At 35.1% G+C, this 19,508-nt stretch overlaps 1 protein-coding gene across 3 annotated transcripts; it reads right to left on the bottom strand.

Moving 5' to 3' along the window:
* Positions 1 to 829: 829 nt before the first annotated feature.
* Positions 830 to 19,004, bottom strand: LOC123872726 (glutathione S-transferase theta-1-like). Of its 3 annotated transcripts, none has more exons than XM_045917189.1 (6): positions 18,767 to 19,004; positions 18,153 to 18,240; positions 17,431 to 17,581; positions 16,609 to 16,792; positions 15,893 to 16,041; positions 830 to 877 (listed from the first exon to the last, which is right to left on the bottom strand). In XM_045917189.1, exons 1-5 carry the CDS (start codon positions 18,876 to 18,878, stop codon positions 15,893 to 15,895), a joined length of 684 nt encoding a protein of 227 aa, XP_045773145.1. In that variant the 5' UTR covers positions 18,879 to 19,004; the 3' UTR covers positions 830 to 877. The 3 variants fall into 3 exon arrangements, with proteins under 3 accessions (XP_045773145.1, XP_045773143.1, XP_045773144.1); XM_045917187.1 differs by lacking the exon at positions 830 to 877 and adding an exon at positions 15,260 to 15,557 and having other exon boundaries at positions 15,851 to 16,041; XM_045917188.1 differs by lacking the exon at positions 830 to 877 and adding an exon at positions 15,260 to 15,568 and having other exon boundaries at positions 15,862 to 16,041.
* Positions 19,005 to 19,508: the final 504 nt, after the last annotated feature.

Genomic DNA, 19,508 nt, shown 5'->3' with positions numbered 1-19,508 from the left:
AATTCCACCCAAGTAAAGCCAGGAACGGTCAGCTAGTACTTAAAAAAACTAATATGGAAAAATAACCATTTATTTAATCTCCCTGCAACAAAATAACGGGACAGTATAAACATAAATAATTATTATCAGAGTGCATTCACTAGATTAAAATAAATCCGTCCGACCATCCATTAGGAGAATCCTAGTGCCTGATTAAGGCTGGCGGCTGAAACTGGCTTAACTCCTGAACCTTTCAGTTTCAAATAGGAATATATCTATGCGAGATGCGTAGTGATGCTTGCGTGTGTGTTAAAACCATCAATAATAATAATCTAACTTCGGGGGGTATAACTAATAGTTTTGGACTTCGTCTGTGTCGGTGTTGGCTGGCGGGCGTGCTCTGCCTTTTTGGAGTGTTTTTTTTTTGTTAAAACTGACTGGAAAGCGCTCTAAGGGGGTGCCGTGCGTATGTCGGCGAGCGCCGGCACAGACGGGGTCCATACTTGTATAGTTTAACTAACTTGTTACAAATAACTACAAACTTGACATTGGCTAATCTTTGTAAAGCCATAAGAGAGAGAAAAAGAAAAAAAACTAATAGTTTTTAGGGCTCCGTACCTCAAAAAGAAAAACGGAACCCTTATAGGATCACTTCGTTGTCTGTCTGTCCGTCGTGTCTGTCAAGAAACCTATAGGGTACTTCCCGTTGACCTAGAATCATAAAATTTGGCAGGTAGGTAGGTCTTATATAGCACAAATACAGGAATAAATGTGAAAACCGCGAATTTGTGGTTACATCATTTAAAAAAAAATTAAAACGTGTTTTCTATTTTCAAAGTAAGATAACTATACCTAAATCCACGCAGGCGAAATCGCGGGCATCGGCTAGTGGGCTATAAAAAGGTAGCAGACAAACATACACTTTTGCATCATAATATTATATAACAATAAGTAGGGAAGAATAATCATCATGTAAGTACGATTATAACAATTTTTGTAAGTACAAAAAAATAAACATGAGTAGATACTCCATCGTTCAAAGAAAGCACTTCAGAATAAATACCTTAATTGCTCTAATACCTTTGCGAAGACTTTCCACTCACACAGAATAAATTTTCCTGATCGGTAGGTACTTACTATAAAAAAAATGACCAATTAAATCTACGCTTCCATACTAATATAGGTGATATAATAAATACGAAAGTATGTCTGTCTGTCTGTCTGCTAGCATTTCACGGCCTATCTATTAAAAGGATTTTGACGGGTATACGAGTATGAAGGTATATTGTATGCTTCTGTAATAATTATAATATAAACAGATACACAGATACACACGTCAAACCTATAACACCCCTCTTTTTGGGTCGGGGGTTAAAAATAATAATAAAAATTTGAATCACGATGCTAAGTATTTTTTTTTATATTAAGTTAACCATGTTGCCCTCCCTTCCCCTACAGAATAGTAATAGTAGTACTCTACGGAATAGGTAGGTAGGTAAGCCCACCCGTGGGAAGCCAACGCAAGTTAGCTTAAGAACGTAAAACAAGGACTTGAAAGTTGAGACAGCTTTTCTCGAAACTTTAGCGTATTTACACATGGCGACATTTTCCCGCGCATCTCACGACTTACGTTTTTAATAAAATCTTGAGTCGTGAGTTCTATAACTGTATGTATTTGTTTCTGTGGTTGCAACTTGTAACAATATAGTCTAAGTGGTATAGGGGGGGGGGGCGCCCCCTATAGATTTCAAAAAAGAAGGGGGTTTCAATGCGATTTTTTTTTGCATCTATTTAGCCCATAGCTATAGCGTCTAAAGATGTTTAAGCTTCTTATGCCAACTGTACCTGTATCATTTGAATGTAATATATACAATACGCATATTAGTCATCAGATACTGACAGTATCTACCCAAGCCCGTTGCCATGAACTTCGTGTTATATTTTTTTCATTATACGATCGTTGTGAGTCTAAAATCGTATCGTCACGCGCTGCAACCGTATAAAAATGTCGTCATGAGCAAAGGAGCTTACTCCAGAAAAAGTTTCACTAGAAATTTCCTTTGACTCACAAAAGTCAATAACATCCAACTCACATTTAGTTGTAAACTCACATTTTGTTGTAATTGTTGATGCGTCAATTTTAAATCCTCTGTGACTCGCGAGAACTTTCACATACTTAATTCAAATATTTGCGATGTTCAACAAGGTTTTAATACGGCGCAGTGTGCCCCAAGTTATAAGAGAAAAGTGTAAGTTTTAAGGTTCTCAAAAGGAAAAAAGGAACTTATAGGATGACTTAGTTGTCTGTCGTGTCTGTAAAGATAACTCAAAATTTAAAAAATCCCCGACACAAAAACCTCTATAAACACACAACGTAGCGTCACAAAAAACCGGCCAAGTGACATACGTAAAAGTGAGAAATTGCACCTTACGCAGCTTTGTATGTAATGTAGACCTAAGTATGTTTTCTACAAATTACGAATGTTGCGACGCACGACGAATGATACGATAGTAACGAGTACTAATTGTTATAGTAACGAATGCATACGGGTACGCTCGTTTTCGTTACTTTTACACCTCTAGATTAGACAGAGATAGCGATAATAGCATTTTGACGTCACTCCGTGCTAATGCCACACTAGCTTCCTGCGGTTTTATACAAATTTTCGTTTTGCAAGAAAGGGATATAAGAGACCCTCCCACTCCAAAATTAAAATGCCTTATTAACTTTGTAAATCTTTGTTGGATTTTAATATTTTTTTTCAGCGTAAGTACTCATTATTTTTATCCTAGTTTATAATAAAGTAATAATATTTTGCAAATTCCAAAGTAGGAAAATACCCAATTTTAATACGTTTCGTTGGTTGAGCCGCACTATTGCTGTACTTAAAAAGGTAGTACAAAATATAAGTTGAATATTTAATTGTCCACCTCGTTCAAAGGGAAATTCCAAATGAACTTTGTGCAGAGTCGTGTAAACTGTCTGCATTCCTCTACATTAATTAGCCTTCCGTGCGAATGCGTTGCACTCATACAAAAACATTTCCGATATGAACCGCTCAGCCGTCGCGTCAAAAGCTGTTGTCAAATTGTTGAACATTTTGCGGCTGGAAGACTATCATTTGGAACTATAAATACTCATAAAAGCTTTGATATTGGAATATGATCGTGTAACCAGAAGGCTAGCAAAAACTTAGGGTTATTTTTATACTATCTATACACATCCAATGCCAATAATTGCCTTAGTTTTAATGATTTTGTATTTTTCAAACCCGCAATGTATAGCGTGTCAAACGCTCCACTTCTTCCTGAAGAAGGCCTTAGTTCGCGACAGGTCAATGTGGCATTTGGGGTGGGGACGCCCCGCACACCTGCATCACGCGAGTGACGTGCGGGTGTGCGACACGTCCCCCCCGCCTCATACCCCGATTGCCATGTCGATCTGTCGCAAACTTTACGTACTCTAGAGTCCCAAACGTACTAGTTGGCGGCCGCGCGTTGAAAAGCGCAGGTCACATAATTATAAGCCGCTGGCCACAAAAGTGTAGACTGTGAAAGTCCTTTCGAGAGATTTATGTCCAGCTATGGACGTTATCTTGCTCAGATGACGATGTTAAAATATTTATCAGAAATCTAAATAGCGCTTATAATTTTATTTCCGCGTTGAAACAGCATAAATTAATGATAATTTAATAATATTTTGAAAATATCGCATACTTCTACGTAGCTGCTACGGGGAGTCTACGCCATCGCTACGAATCCAGAAGCAAAGCTCAAGTTGAATACTAAAGAGATATAATATTACTTATCTATACTAATATTATAAAGAGGAAACCTTTGAATTTTTGTATTTTTGTATGTTTGTATTGAATAGGCTCAAAAACTACTGGACCGATTTCAAAATTTCTTTTACCATTACTTAGAGGGATTCTTCCGAATCCGTATAGGCTATATTTTATCCCGGAAAATAGAAAAAATAAATGTCCACCCGTGCGAAGCCGGGGCGGGTCGCTAGTCTATTATTTTTATGATGCACATTTTCTTTTGAAGTTTTTGTTCTACTACATTTTGCTTTGAACAAGCTTTCGTAGAAAAAAGGTTTCAAATGATATAGCAAGTTTCCCGGAAACAAGTTGAAAATACTCAAGACTTGTTGACTTTAATTTGAATTTCACATTATACAACTACTAATTCCACAACTACGGCCGAAGCCTTCCTTCCGACCAGGTACTAATTTTATTATGAAATTCGGGTGTATGATTTTAACTGGGACAGTATGGAGGAAATCCAAAACCATAGGAGATATAGGGAAACTCTCTTAGGGAACAATGAGAGGTTTTTTGTAAATACAATTTTGGCATAGTCAATTCTTTGGTCAAGCGTGAGTTGTCCATAAAAGTAATCAAAAGTAACAAACATTTTATTAATGCTGGCTTATTCAATTTTATGTAAAAATCATTTGATTTAAAAAAAAACTCAAAACAACTCACGCTTGACTAACAACTTGAAAACACACTGTATCTTTATAAGTAAGGAGTTTCATCTGCGGACCTCTCCCCAAAATGTTTACGAAATTAGACAATTTTGGTCTCATTAGATTCCGTACACCTTAATCTAGGCTCGTACGTTTCATTTTTTTAGTATTTTAGTTTAGTGGCATAAAAAAACTCAAGAAAGATTTTAGGACACAAATATGGATATTTAGACGCTAGTAACTTTTAACATAAACAATATTTCTTTTAAATTAAAATGTACGAGCATAGTTCTTTATTATATCTACAACGTGTCTAAAAATTATGAAAATTTGACTACATTTACGAGGGGAATAATGTTATTGCTTATTGTATGAACAACTAGACGATTTTCTTAAGTCGGTGAATTAAATAAAAGACTTACGATGATGTAACATTTAATTTCATAAACACCGAAAATACACAAAATAGATAATTATTGACTACAAATGCAATAGATGTTGGCGCAAGGTTGCCTATCTGTCGGTATATTACAGTGTAATAATAAAATTATGTCTCTAGTGACTAGACACTACTCTCATTAAGAGGGCTCTCTCCGTCACTCGCTTCATACAATCGTAGTTCCAATTTCATTTGAATATTAAACAACCAAAGTCCATGAAATTTTGCAGACATATTCTAGAAACTAATATCTATGTCTGTGGTTTTCCAGATTTCTGTTAAAATATTCGGTTTCAAAGTTACGCGGTCTTAAAAATTTTCATACAAATCTTTGAGCCCCTGTAATTTTAAAACTACATATTTTTAGAAAAATCTAAAACATCACAGACACAGATTTTACACATCACAGACATTAGTCTAGAATATGTCTGCAAAATTTCATGGACTTTGGTTGCTTAATATTCAAATGAAATTGGAACTACGATTGTATGAAGCGAGTGACGGAGAGAGCCCTGTTAAGTATTGAGGTTTACTTTAAGTAAGGTAAGTTAGGTAATACTAATAAGTTACCTTCTTGTATCAGAATATTCTTATTAATTATTCTTCATATTTTGTTACCTATTCTACCAATACACAGCCATATTTGATGAACAAAGATCAAATCTTAAAGTACGATACAGAAAATATAACATTTACTTCGTCAACAACCTTTCTTAAAGCTCTTTGCACATAGCGGCCATTTTTACATATTATACACTAATTAATGCCAGATTTACACTTACTTATAAATCAATAATAACTCCTATAAATAATCAACAACAGAAATTGCTTGATATGTTAAAAATTAGGCTATGGTGACGTAAAATCAAAGAAAAATAGGGCTACTTTAGGGCTACTTGCGTCAAATGTACGTACATTTGATGCCTGACTCTTTTTAGGGTTCCGTACCTCTAATCACTTTGTTGTCTGTCTGTCCGTCTGTTCGTCTATCTGTCGTGTCTGTCAAGAAAACCTATAGTACTTCCCGTTGAATTGTAGGAATCATGAAATTTGGCAAGTAGGTAGATCTTATAGTACAAGTAAGACGAAAAAATCGAAAATCGTGAATTTGTAGTAACATCACAAAAAAAAAAAAAGATTTCACGAAAAAAATTATATCTACTAAATAATATAGATGTCGCAGTCCGTCACTAACTTGCAATGTTCTACATACAAGAGTTACGTATAATATGTGGTACGGAACCCTTCGTGTGCGAGGCCGACTCGCACTTGACCGGTTTTTTTATTCCTTTACAAGTTAGCCCTAGAATGTAATCTCACCTGGTGGCAATTCAATCGAATAGCGATAAGAATATAAGTAGAAAATAAATAATAATTTTACTATTTCGCTGACTCTATAATAACAAGTCTACTAAAATTTCTGTCAACTAATTAACTATTGAGTACTAATAAAAAGTCTTTGCATTTTTAATCGATTTTAAAAAAACAGACATACGGTGCTTACTATATGTTATTCTATCTGTAATTTTTTGTACTCTTTTGTGGTGCCGTTTCTTAAACTTCAGTAGTTTTCTCAACTAAGATAGAGCTATTCTGACAATTTACTTATCTATCTGAATAATAAATAAATCAATACTCAAATCATTAAAAGTGTTAGTATTATTATATTGAAAACATCGAGTTCACATTTATTTGAATAAGTGGTTGTATTGTTATTAAACTTGAATGTAAATAAAGCTTTTCTGTCAATTATTTATCTACGTGAATAATTATAATAATATCATTTAAAAAGTCTCTACTAAGTTTTATTTAAATATTTAAAACATCGAGTTCACATTTATTATAGTAGGTAATTAATTATTAAAATTGAAACATTAACACTTATTAAAAAAACTAAAAAAAAAATGTCTACTAAATACTACGATTAACGTACCTACCTAAGTACATAATTATATTTATATTCTAAAATGTAACGCGTTTACAGTTATAGAGATAGTTATATTTTGTGAAGGTAATTATTTGTTCTAGATAGGTAGGTACATACAAACACTAATTATAAATCTATTATTATTCTAGACAAGATTCAATAAAAAACATGATAAAATAGCAATCCACAACATTTCTGCCATAATAATTATTTTATTTAGAATCCATCGGTCGTTGAATTCCACCATGACCTCAATAATTTAGTAATTAGATAATATGACAAAATTTCTATTAATATATTAACTGATTATTATTTTAACAATTAATTTATAGTTCATTGAAATCTGTGATTGAAGTTAGAATGAAATACCTACATAATTTTGCATAAAACATGCAAAATTCTTCGATGTAATATGTAACAGTAACAGTAACAAGAAAATATACTATTAATTAATAAAGCATTTTAATCTAATCTAAAATAAAACCAAAAATATAAGTATATAAACGGAGCAAACCTCGCAAAAATTAGAACAAAATTACCTCAATAGATTATGCATAATTCTGAAGTTTTAATATTACCGGATTGGATATTTCTGATGCCTTGAAATTTTAACGTTTAGCGTTGTTTTGCTGTCCGTAAAACTGATAGCACTCGTATGATCGCTGGTGCATCTCTATTCGATGTTGAAGCTGTTGTTGCTGCTCTTGGATCATATTTTGTTGCCGTGTTGCATTAGAATTAGTGCTATTTTGAGCATAGTATTGGTTGTGGTAGTACGATTGTTGTTGCATTGCTATTGGTTGCAACAACAATAGTTGTTGTTGGCTGGTCATCTTGTTGCATCGCGCAGCGTTATGATTAAAGCTATGTTGATTATGATATTGATTGTAATGGCAATAGGATTCGTGTTGCATTTGTTTCTGATTGAACAGTCGGTATCGCGGTACGTAGTAATGTTGGGGATGTGGTTGCGTATATTGAGAGTTAAAAACAACGGGATGTGATTGCTGGGGTTGATACAGTTGGGGAGGCGTATCCAAATTTTTGTCCAAATACGTTTGTGGGTGTCGATAACCAGACCTGTAAAATAAAATAGATCTGAACAGGTGCTAATTAAATTTACAAATCGATTGTAAAAGTACCGAAGATACCAACAGACCAACAGACCGACAAGAAAGCGAGGAGATACTCAGGACAGAAAATGCAATTTTTACGAGTAAGAAGTTCCTGGCATTTCGCCATTGGATGTGTTCTGGTGATTTTTAACTTTGTTTTGTATTGGGCTGTCATAATTTTGCTTTACATCTATGAATCTGCTAAATTAAGGAAGTAAATAGACTAACCTGGATGGCTGCCTGGCACGTGCGTTGTACGTATTCGGATCTACGTATAGTGGAGGTTGATACAGATTAGACTGTGCCATCTCTTCACTTTGCTGATCCATTTCAAATGTGTGAGTGAACATTTCTCGACTTTGAGCAAGATTTTGGTGCATTTTCCTAATATCTTCTTCAACTCTCCCACTATTATCATATGGCACGTATTGGGCATTTTCAACCGAGCCAACAGCTTCCGGAAATAGAACTCTCCTCGCGGGTTCGGCACGTACTTCTGTATGGGGCAACATAATAGGCCGCGTGAGTTTTTCATACCTCCGTCGATTCATTTCAAAAGTTGGGTCTACGAACTTTTGTTGAGATGTTTGTCCCATATTCTGCTGCAATATACCAATATTACCAGAATCTATCCCTACATTCTCTGAGGGTACGTGTAGCGGTACATTCCTAACATTACTAGGTCGAGTGACCACTTCATACCGCTGTCGATCCATCTCAAAATTTTGAGGGAATCTTGTATGCTGAAAATGTTGCCGCTTCATCCTAATATTTTCACTTTCTCTGACAGTATCTCCGGTTGGGGCTGGTGGGGAATTCCCTGCAGCTTCTACAAGTGGCGATTTATTTTTATAGTTGATGCACATTTCTGTTTGATAGTTTGGAGTAGGCGGTGATATATTCTCATACCGTTGTTTAACCATCTCGAAAGTTGGATCTTCGAACTTTTGTTGTTGAGTCGTTTGTTCAATGTTTTGCTGCATCATTCTCATATCATCAGTGCCTACTCCCATTTCGTTTATGTCTGTATCGATATATTCAGCATCTACACCAATATCTCCAGATAAGTTATTATCATTGCCCGTAAAATCCATTGGAACCTTCTCAGATCGCCTTTCTTTTTGGGGAAATGACATAATCAATTGATTATTTTCGTGTCTTTGTTGACTGATCTCGAAATTTTGAGCCATTGATCTCGATTGTCGATTCAATCTCCAATTATCTTCAACTGGGGCATTTCCTTTTCCTTGAACAGCTTGGGTAAATAACATCTCTCTTGGAGGCTCGGTACGCCTTTCTGTTTGCACATACGAGATCGGCATTTCATCACAATCATGTTGTACTCCAAAATTATGAGGAACAAAACTGTGAGGTTGCTGTTGCATATTATGCAACAGTATCCCTTTATTTACTCTTCCTTTATTAATATCTTCAGATTGTTTTAGCATGGTTTTTCCTTTTACACCTTCGGCATACATTTTTTTTGCATGATCAGTGCGCCTATCGGCTTGAGCGTATGAGATAGGCATAGGCATATCTTTATATCTTTGTGCTTCCATCCCAACATTTTGATCAACTAAACTTGGTTGAGGCATAGTTCGAACATTGTGAGGCAACATCCTCATATATTTATCTTTTTCGATATACTGTTCAGATGGGACATTACTGTTGAAAACATTAGGATTTGGAATTAGTAACTTTTTTGCAGGGTCAATGCGCCTCTCCACTAAAGGATAACTCATAGGTGTTATATCTTCGTACTTTTGTGGATGCATCGTAAAATTATGAGCTAGTAACCTCGACTGAGGTGTATTTAGAATATTTTGTTGCAATATCGAAAAAGTTTCAGGATTTATTCCGTAATCTTCAGGATTCAACGCAAAATCTTCATTTAGGAAATTTCCTTTTGCGAGAAAAGTTTTTGGGTGTTGATATTCTTTTGTAGAATCGATGTTATATCTTTCTAATCTTTGTTTAATGTAGTTTTCTTCAATCTCGTCTTTCTCAAACTCTTCATTCCCGTAACTGTTCGAGAAACATTCAGAAAGTTTTATGTTACTAAAAAAATACTACTTACTTACTAAAATTGTAATGGTATGTTTTTATCTACGAAAAAAATACATTGGAACGTCTGCTGCGGTTATAAGCGCACCAGAAAGTTAATATCTGAGCCAGTAATCGGCATCTTTTGCTACAATTTTACCAGTTACTTTGTCAAGCGACTATTATACCTTTCCACCCACAGAAGCTATTTATAAAACTAAATGCACATTGACGGGGACTAAAAGTCAATTCTAATAGTAAGTTTAAATCTACATAATGTACAAAGTGCGGAGCTAATTCTCTGCGACTAGACAGACATTATATACAGAGAAGCGCGCGATTGAGCATTCTGTTTCGTACCGATTAGGAAAATAGTTTGCACCTGACTGTTTGCCTGACTGACTGTTTTATATGGTACGTTAATAAAATGCTTAAGGAAGTGCGCTTTACATCCAATTTGCAGCTTAGAGTTAGCTAGCCGACAGTTAGCCGCTTAATAATTCCAAAGCCTTAGTGGTTTATTCGTAGGCGGCGAGTGCATTTCGAGTGCGTAAGTACAAGTAATCACGACCATTTGCGTTGTTGACTCGTTGAATTCAAGATCGCTTCGACTCTACCTCAACGTGCCTTATGAGTTATGAGCCTGAGAAAATACACATAAACATGCTAACATACATAATGAATGTATCTTACTTACCTATACTTAATTTCTAAATCAATAAAAATAAAAATCAATACTGTACCTTACTTCCAAAAAGGCATAATTTCTTTTCATATCTAACAGTTCAAATGGTACACAATTAAAAAAAAATCAATACTTACTTCGCATTAGGCACTAACAAAGGTGTATTAATCCCCTTCCTTTCATTCTTTGATTTCTTTTTCCGTAAATTCGAAAGACTCAAGCAAATCTTCTGCTCTAGTGTAGGCGAAAAATCAAAACGATCTAAATCCAACCGCTTGCCGAACTTTTTCATAACAGACGTTGAAACAGTATGAACAGTTTAAAACTGAATGTCTATAGTTATATTTCATTAATAAGTTAATGATTTCTTCGGGGGAAATTCTAAAGGAACAGTGTACGAAACAGGGAAGTTTTGTGTAACTTTTTGTTAAAGTGACGCAAGATCCACGGAAAGATTCTGTAGCGACTGCCGTATTTCCCGCGCAGTGAAATTGGGTCATGGGGCGTAACCGACGCCGTGGTGAAATAGATTTTCCACCAATGATGGCGGGGTGCGCGCGGCGTGCAAGCTAACTTTTTCGCGCTCTTCTTGCTTCAATCCAATTCATTATACACAAAGAGACTGCTCTATTTGATTTCATTGAAGTGAAAACTTCTTTAGACGCGTTGGGCGATTTTAGAGTGCGTAAAAACATCAAGATTGCGTTGCCGATGCTAATACATACTGCTCGGAATAACAATAGAATTGTAACAAGTATAAATTTAAATTTATAACACCCCCGACAAGTGATGGTTACAGTAACTAAAAAGAATTGATAACTTTCAAACGGCTGAACCGATTTTCTTGGATTATAGCTAATAACACTTTCGATCAAGCCACCGTTCAAATAAAAAAACTAAATTAAAATCGGGACATTAGTTTCGGAGCTACGATGCCACAGACAGATACACAGATACACACGTCAAACTTATAACACCCCTCTTTTTGGATCAGGGGTGAAAAACTAAACTAATGGTACAAAAGTAATATAGGAATGGTTTTAATTTACAAATTATAAAATTTTCATCTTTGATAGTTTACTACAATTACTCCAAAGGAGTAGGTAGCTAATGCTATGACAGCATCTTGGTTTTTCTCGTCTGGCTTTACATAGATTAGCCAATGTCAGGTCGATAAGGTTTTATATTTAATTTAATTCATTATAGTTTTTAATTTTTTTTTTTTTGTAAGAATTTAATGTAGATTAAAGATAATTTTATTGTTTTATTTAAAAAAAAACTCTTAAGTTGATGTATTGGTTGATGTCAATGAAATATTAATAGGTACTTAGGTATATACAATTACTTTTTTTTTTTTAATCTTTTATTTACAGCCTTTTATAAATTACTTTGGTAAAAATAGTTCACATCTCAGAATATAATTGAGAATGCGGGTACCGACTACCTAGCCTAAAAAATGTTAGATAGTTCTGTCACAGTACAATTCCTTTGTCTTACTACGAAGATCACTTAAGTAACATGTTTTCCAAATTAATATTACAGTTTGTTAGTGTTTAAAGCGATATGTGTACATAAAATAGTTACAAATACCTACAATAATAGTAAAACGAGATGTGATACGAAATTCATGTACAAATAATACGTGAATTAAAACCAGTGGTTTTACGAGAAAATAAACGTGTGTGATTACGAGTCTACGAGACTGTTTCATACTTTCAAGTTTTCACTTCAGCTGATAGTCCCCACTGACTGGCAATTTTTTTAAACACTTTTGTAGGTAAATCAAAAGAGTATTTAAGTACCTAAATCTTCTTATTTAACGTTTAACTTTTAGTAAAAAGGTATCTAATTTCCTCTTTGGTGGTCGGGTTCGATCGTGGACACGCACCTCCAACATTTCGGAGCCTATCATGTGCGTAAACAATTAAATATTACTTGCTTTACGTCACGTGGTCTCTTACACTATACACAGATCTATGATATTTGGATGTAAAACTGACCAATAGTAAAAGACTACGTGGCGTCCTATTTAATCTATTTATATCAACCAATAGCTTAAATCGCTGGTCTACAATTTTTGTTTATTTTTGTTTTATTCCCGTATAGCAAGTACAGTATAGTCGCTACTTAGTATTTAAATAGTAAGCGACAGGTCGACATGGCAATCGGGGTATGAGGCGGCGTGACACCCACATACCCGCACTTCACCCGGCTCTATCCCGCAAAAATAAATCTATCTATCTAATATAATCTAAATTGCGGTTTTTATAGGGTTCCGTACCTCAAAAGGAAAAACGGAACCCTTCTAGGGTCACTTTGTTTTCTGTCTGTCTATCCGTCGTGTCCGTCAAGAAAACCTATAGGGAACTTCGCGTTGACCTAGAATCATGAAATTTGGCAGGTAGGTAGTCTTATAGCACAAGTATAGGAATAAATCTGAAAACCGCGAATTTGTAGTTACATAATTAAAAAAAATTAAAAAGTGTTTCAATTTTCAAAGTAAGATAACTATACCAAGTTGGGTATCATATGAAAGGGCTTTACTTGTACATTCTAAAACAGATTTTTATTTATTTTAATTTATAATAGTTTTTGGTTATCGTGCAAAATTTTGAAAAAATACCCGAGTACGGAACCCTCAGTGCGCGAGTCTGACTCGCACTTGGCCGATTTTTAATCTATTTAAACTAAAATACTATATTTTTATTGAGGGCTATTGAGAATTTCTTCAATCCTAAACATGGAACCCTCATAGGAGAAACATCACAAATTAGGTACTTACATACTCGTACAGTGTATTATGGTGGTAGGCACCTTCTTAGGTGTTTTATCTGCACCAGCTGTATGCAATCACCGTCAAGTAGGTACCCACCCTAATTAATATTTCAAGTGTAGCTCTAGTCTGTACTAAGTTGGTATAAATTACGTAAATTTTACCTATAGAGTATTATCAGAAGCCAGACGAATTAAATCCCCATTTAATTGGCGTGTTTGAAATGATTCGTGGGCGCCACTTCAAAGTAAAAAGCTGTGTAGAGCTGTAATAGGCAATGGACCAAGAGCCAGCGAGTGCCAGACTTTCGTTATTTTATAAAAGCTAAAAGTTTCTCTGCGTATTGTCCCCAACACAGAGAACGATCAGCGACGATGGTGGCTTTGGGAGATAACAGGTAACAAAGGTGTAAAAAAATCTTACGTCAAAATAAAAAGTGTTTTTTTAATAATTATTTTATTAAAGCTAAAAGTTTTTCTGCGTATGGTCCCCAACACAGAGAACGATCAGCGACGATGGTAACTTTGGGAGATAACAGGTAACAAAGGTGTAAAAAAATCTTACGTCAAAATAAAAAGTGTGTTTTTTTTTAAATTCTTCGGAATAGTAGATATTAGAAATCACGTCACGTCACGATACTTAGTATCGTAGCAACCCCCTGCCAGACACCCTTAAACTTTTAAACTTTAAGGGCCACCATGGCCAAAGCCACCATGATCTAAATAATATACCTAGTCGCTGATCGTGCTTCCCTGTGTTGGGGTTGGGGACAACACGCAGATAAACTTTCAGCTTGTAGGTATAAAATAACGAAGGTTGGGCACTTGCTGGCTCTCTATCTATAACTCACCTACGTATTTATGAGGGGGCGAACTGAAATCCGAACGATTCTCGATTCAATCCTATCCTTTCGAATCAGCTGTTTCCTTGTGGACCTTGTTGCCTCGTGGACCTATTAATTTGTCCTACTAATAACTAATAGGACTGCGACGATAACTAGTTCCTGATGCTGATCCTACTAGGAAGGTAAGTTGGAAGGGTTCATTTCCATTTATTTTGAACGCTATCTATATAGCTATAATATATAACTATCTATATATATCTTGTATCTACGTGTATTAGATGATGCCCGCGTGAATTTCGGTTTTTTTTTAAATCCCATATTTAAACTCTTTGTTTTCGGGGATAAAACATAGCCGATATCCGTCTTTGGGATGCAAACTATCTCTGTACCAAATAGATGATGCCCGCGACTTGTGTTTAGGTTTTGAAAAATTCCTGTGGGAACTCTTCAATTTTCCGGGAGCACAGTAGCCTATGTTTTTCCCCAGGATTGTGTGTGCTGTGTTCCGTCAACTTATGACAATTTTCACCCCTTCCGCACCGCTCCATCTTTGAAAAGAGCAACCGCCGAGTTTCTTGCTGGTTCTTCTTGGTAGGAAAGGCATTTCAAACTAGCAGTAGATGCATTTTACAATTCAAAAGTACTTGTAAAAGTCTAATTAAATATAGGTAAATATTTTATTTATTTACTTACTTATAGTGAATTGAACACTTTTTTGAACACTTTCTGCAGTGTTAAGACTGTCCGTCCATAAGGATAAAAATATAAGGTTGGATAAAATCATTAAAATAACCAATTTCATTAACACCGTTTATTATAAAATATACTTACCATTAGTTTAAAATACTTAATATACTTCATATTTACAATTATAAAAATGTTATACATCACCATATTTTTACATTAGGCACCATTTATGACATCAAAGTTAAGCTACATAAAAAATGTACCTAGTGTTAAAATACTTATATAAATAATTATAAAATATATAAAATATTGCATTATAATAACTGTACAATATTAACATTGTATAAATGTATATATTATATATTTTTTTTAATCTAGGTATATTACCACCACATAACACACCAGTCATAACATTATGATTAACGAGTAATGACCCTTATCCCTATCCACGGAATGAAATTAGTATTCTGTTACGTAATCCCACACAAAATATGATCGAGACAAAAATAAAGGCACTAACCATTTTGAGGCACCAACTAATCACTGTGCTGCCAAGAGCTGTGCTTTGATAGATCAGTCAGTTAGTCAGTCAACGCATTTTCCTTTTTTTTTTTTTTCTTCTCTCGTCTGGCTTTACACTGATTAGCCAATGTCAAGTGTGTAGTTATTTACAAGTTAGGAAAACTATATGTATAAGTATGGACTTCGTCTGTGCTGGCGCCCGCCGACATACACGCGGCGCCCCTTTAGAACGCTTCTCAGTCAGTTCCTCGGTCAGTTCCACCACCAATAAACACCAGCGGGACACAAAAACCGGCCACTTCTAACAAAAAAACACTCCAAAAAGTCACAACACGCGCGCCAACAAACGCCACCACAGACAAAGTCCATTTTCCTTTTATACATGTATTCAGATATGGAATATATTACAGCTTAGCAGCTAACTTGTTTTTTTGGGTAAGATTGTTAATGACAACATGTGCCTCGTCGTAGTAAGGGTTGAAATGCGTTCGCACTTTCTTCCACCAGGTCGAAATATCTTTGAAGTTTTCAGCTGGGTCGTAACCTGCTGCTCCTGGAAAATAGTGATTTTTATTTATTTCAATATTACTTCTGCCTCGTTGGTTTAGTGACAAGCAAAAAACCGGCCAAGTGCGAGTCAGACTCGCACACCGAAGGTTCCGTAGTCGGGTATTTTTCCAATATTTTGTACGATAAATCAAAAATTATTATACATAAAAATAAATAAAAATCTGTTTTAATATGTACCAGGTAAAGTCCTTCCATAATATGATACCCCACTTGGTATAGTTATCTTAGTTTGAAAATTGATAACACTAATTATTTGTTCATAACACATTTTAATTTTTTTTGTGATGTAACCACAACTTCAGGGTTTTCGGATTTTTTTCTTTACTTGTGTTATATGACACTACTGGCCAAAATTCATGATTCTAGGTCAACGGGAAGTACCCTATAGGTTTTCTTGGCAGACACGACAGGTGGACAGTTGGACAGATGGACAGATAGACGGACAGACAACAAAGTGATCCTATAAGGCTACCGTTTTTCCTTTTGAGGTACGAAGCCCTCGGTGCGAGAGTCTGACTCGCACTTGGCCGGTTTTTAATTTAATACTTACTTGGTTGTTCCAACTCGCAAGCCGCAAGTAAATCTGCCACAGTAATAGAATCACCCGCTATATACTCTGTGCCATTTTGTAGCCAGTGCTTTTCAAACGTTTCCAAAGAGGATATCATCCTCTTTTCAAATCCCATTAGAGTTTCTGCTCTGGGTGATTTCCCTGTGAATTTCGGGTTTACAACCTAGGTTTAAAAAAAAAAATATTAATACCAAAAACTATGGCAATGTTTTGTTATAGTTTCGAGGTGGTGATAACCATATTGGCAAAAATATTATTATTACTTATCATCATCCCCTAACTATTAATGAAAATATATACTAAACTAGCCACCCTAGATATATACTGTATACTCAGAAATTTCAGTCTATACAACCTGGTTTTTTTTAATTAATAGATTAGGGCTTGGGTGCAATCAGACTTGCTGGTCTGATGGCATATATTATTTTTTAGTCCAAGGTGGACACACGTTTACAAGTATACACTGTAATACCCCAGCTACATTAACGGAAATGCTGTTAAAAACGCGTTAACTGCCGTTAACCGTAGGTGTAACCACTGCCTAACCTAACGTGTAATAACGGCATTCACATTGGCGTTTGGCGTTAGACGATTTTAACCCCAATTGAATTGGCATTAGACGTTAAGCGTTCAAGTGTTTAACTCACTCACTCAGTTTAACGCGTTGTTTATTGATGGAATTATCGCGATAATTATGGCGTTGTTGGGCATTGACGTTAACATTAATGTGGCCCGAGCATAAGGTGGCTGTTTTAGGGTGGATAAAAGGAATAAGGCTGTAAAATTAGTGTTTCTACTTACCTTCACTATAAAGTACATGGCACAGTATGCGCGCAATCCTAAGTGTTGCCATTCCAAAAACTCATCAACCCTTGCCTGTGATTTACTTTCCTTGGGAAACAGGCTGTCCGGGATGAGATTTTCGCGGGATAGATATTTTATTATCGCAACACTACAACAATAAGGATTCAAATAAGTTATTGTTTTGAAGCCAAGGTAAATAGCATTTTGTAAGGTGTATCACACACCTATAGAGTGGAATGGAGACAATACAAGACATCTTTTATGTGTTTGAATTTTTCTGTTTTGTTTTCATTATACAAGTTTTATTCATATTTCAAAATAAATAATAATATCAATTGATAGTGGATATTTCAAAACTTTAAATAGGTAGGTACTTGTTATTTTCATGAAATACAATCTAAATAAGTTTATAAAAGGAAAATGTGACTGACTGACTGATTTATAAGCACACCACTCAAAGTACTAGACAGATCAGGCTGAAATTTGGAATTTAGTTATTATGACGTAGAAAAGGATTTTAAAAATTCCTAAGGGGGTAAAATAGGGGTTTGAAACTTGTGTAGGTCACGCAGACGAAGTCGCGGGCATTAAGCTAGTCTTCTATATGTTTAAAGGACAAGCTGACTGACTGACACATCCAAGCTTACACTGCTGGGCTTAAAAACTTGCAAAAAAGTCAGGACAGGCTAGCTTGTATAGTAAACAAAGACAATACAAACCTTTCAGTTAAAATAAACCCATTATGATCTATGACTGGCACTTTTTGAAATCTATTTATGGCTGTGAACTCATCAGTAAAATGTGCACCTGTAAAGAAAAAAACATTATTCTATAAGTTTTCCTTATCAGTAAAATAGAATGGGTAGGCCTGGCACCAAAGTTTACATACCTATGCTGCAATTAGCTAAGTCTCTCGCTTTTCGCTAATTTACATAGGTGCGTATGAATACATAAAAATAAAGCTGTAGCTTCAACGTTCATGTACATTAATTAATTATTGTAATTTGTATATAATAATCACAGCTTCTGGGCTGAGTATGACACGACAGATAGACAAATGTATTTTTAATCTTCCCAACTAAGAATGAATCCCTAATCATGCCAACACATATTCATATTTCACACCACTGTAACATAGATTAGTTTTCGTCGTCTCTTTTTCTGCCTTTTTGTAGGTTGGAGCACAGGGTTAGAATCACAGAAAAACTATTGAAACCAACCTGAGTTAATATCACTTGTTTTTTACAGGGAGAAAGTATATCTTCACTTTCTATTCTTACAACTACAGATCACATTATAAAGTAATAATTACTATTTTTAAAAAAATATTTACCTTTTCGCAAATCGACCAACTTTTTTTCAAAATCGCACTTAGCAGTTTTTAATAATATGTACAACGCTCTTGATGGCTGGGACAAGAAATCTATATATAACTTTAAGACCATTTTTATGCTAGTACACTATTATTACAATTTTAATTTAGTGCTATTCGAATTAAATTAAAAAAACTAAAAAATTTGCCAATTAGAAACACAAACACAATTCACAAAGTTTATTGACTTGAGACTTCAAGTGCTACTGCTGTGCAGTGCTGTGTTCAAAAGTTCGAAGTTCACATCACAGAAAAGAACCACTATGGTTTTTTTAAACTGGTTTTACGGCTCTGGGTTCTTGCCTTTTTAAGCCTGGTAATGAACCATAGACAAAATGGCGATGACCCACAGATATTGTTCTGAGCGAAAATAGCTTTATGGCGAAAACCCATCGATGACCAAGCAATGACAAACCTGTCATCCGAGGGGATGAATTAAACGCGAGATTCAACAAATCAGACATGATTACGATCGTGATATTGTAGGTAGCTGCCATTCTACCGCAATCGAGCTAGTAGAATATGAAATATCATACTTCTGTGACTCCTTTGACTAAGTCTATGACATGACAAATTAGTACATCACTATGATGACATCAATTTAGATTTTGTCATTTCACTTTGTCAAAATTAAAATTGTCGTTTCCCATGGACGTATTATATATGGACCGATAATAAACCATGTTTCCTATCAGCGTCATCA

Source organism: Maniola jurtina, chromosome 15 (assembly GCF_905333055.1).
Source record: "Maniola jurtina chromosome 15, ilManJurt1.1, whole genome shotgun sequence".
NCBI lineage: Eukaryota > Metazoa > Arthropoda > Insecta > Lepidoptera > Nymphalidae > Maniola > Maniola jurtina.
The sequence above is the reverse complement of the archived record's forward strand: the minus strand, read 5'-3'. Positions and strand labels throughout refer to the sequence as shown.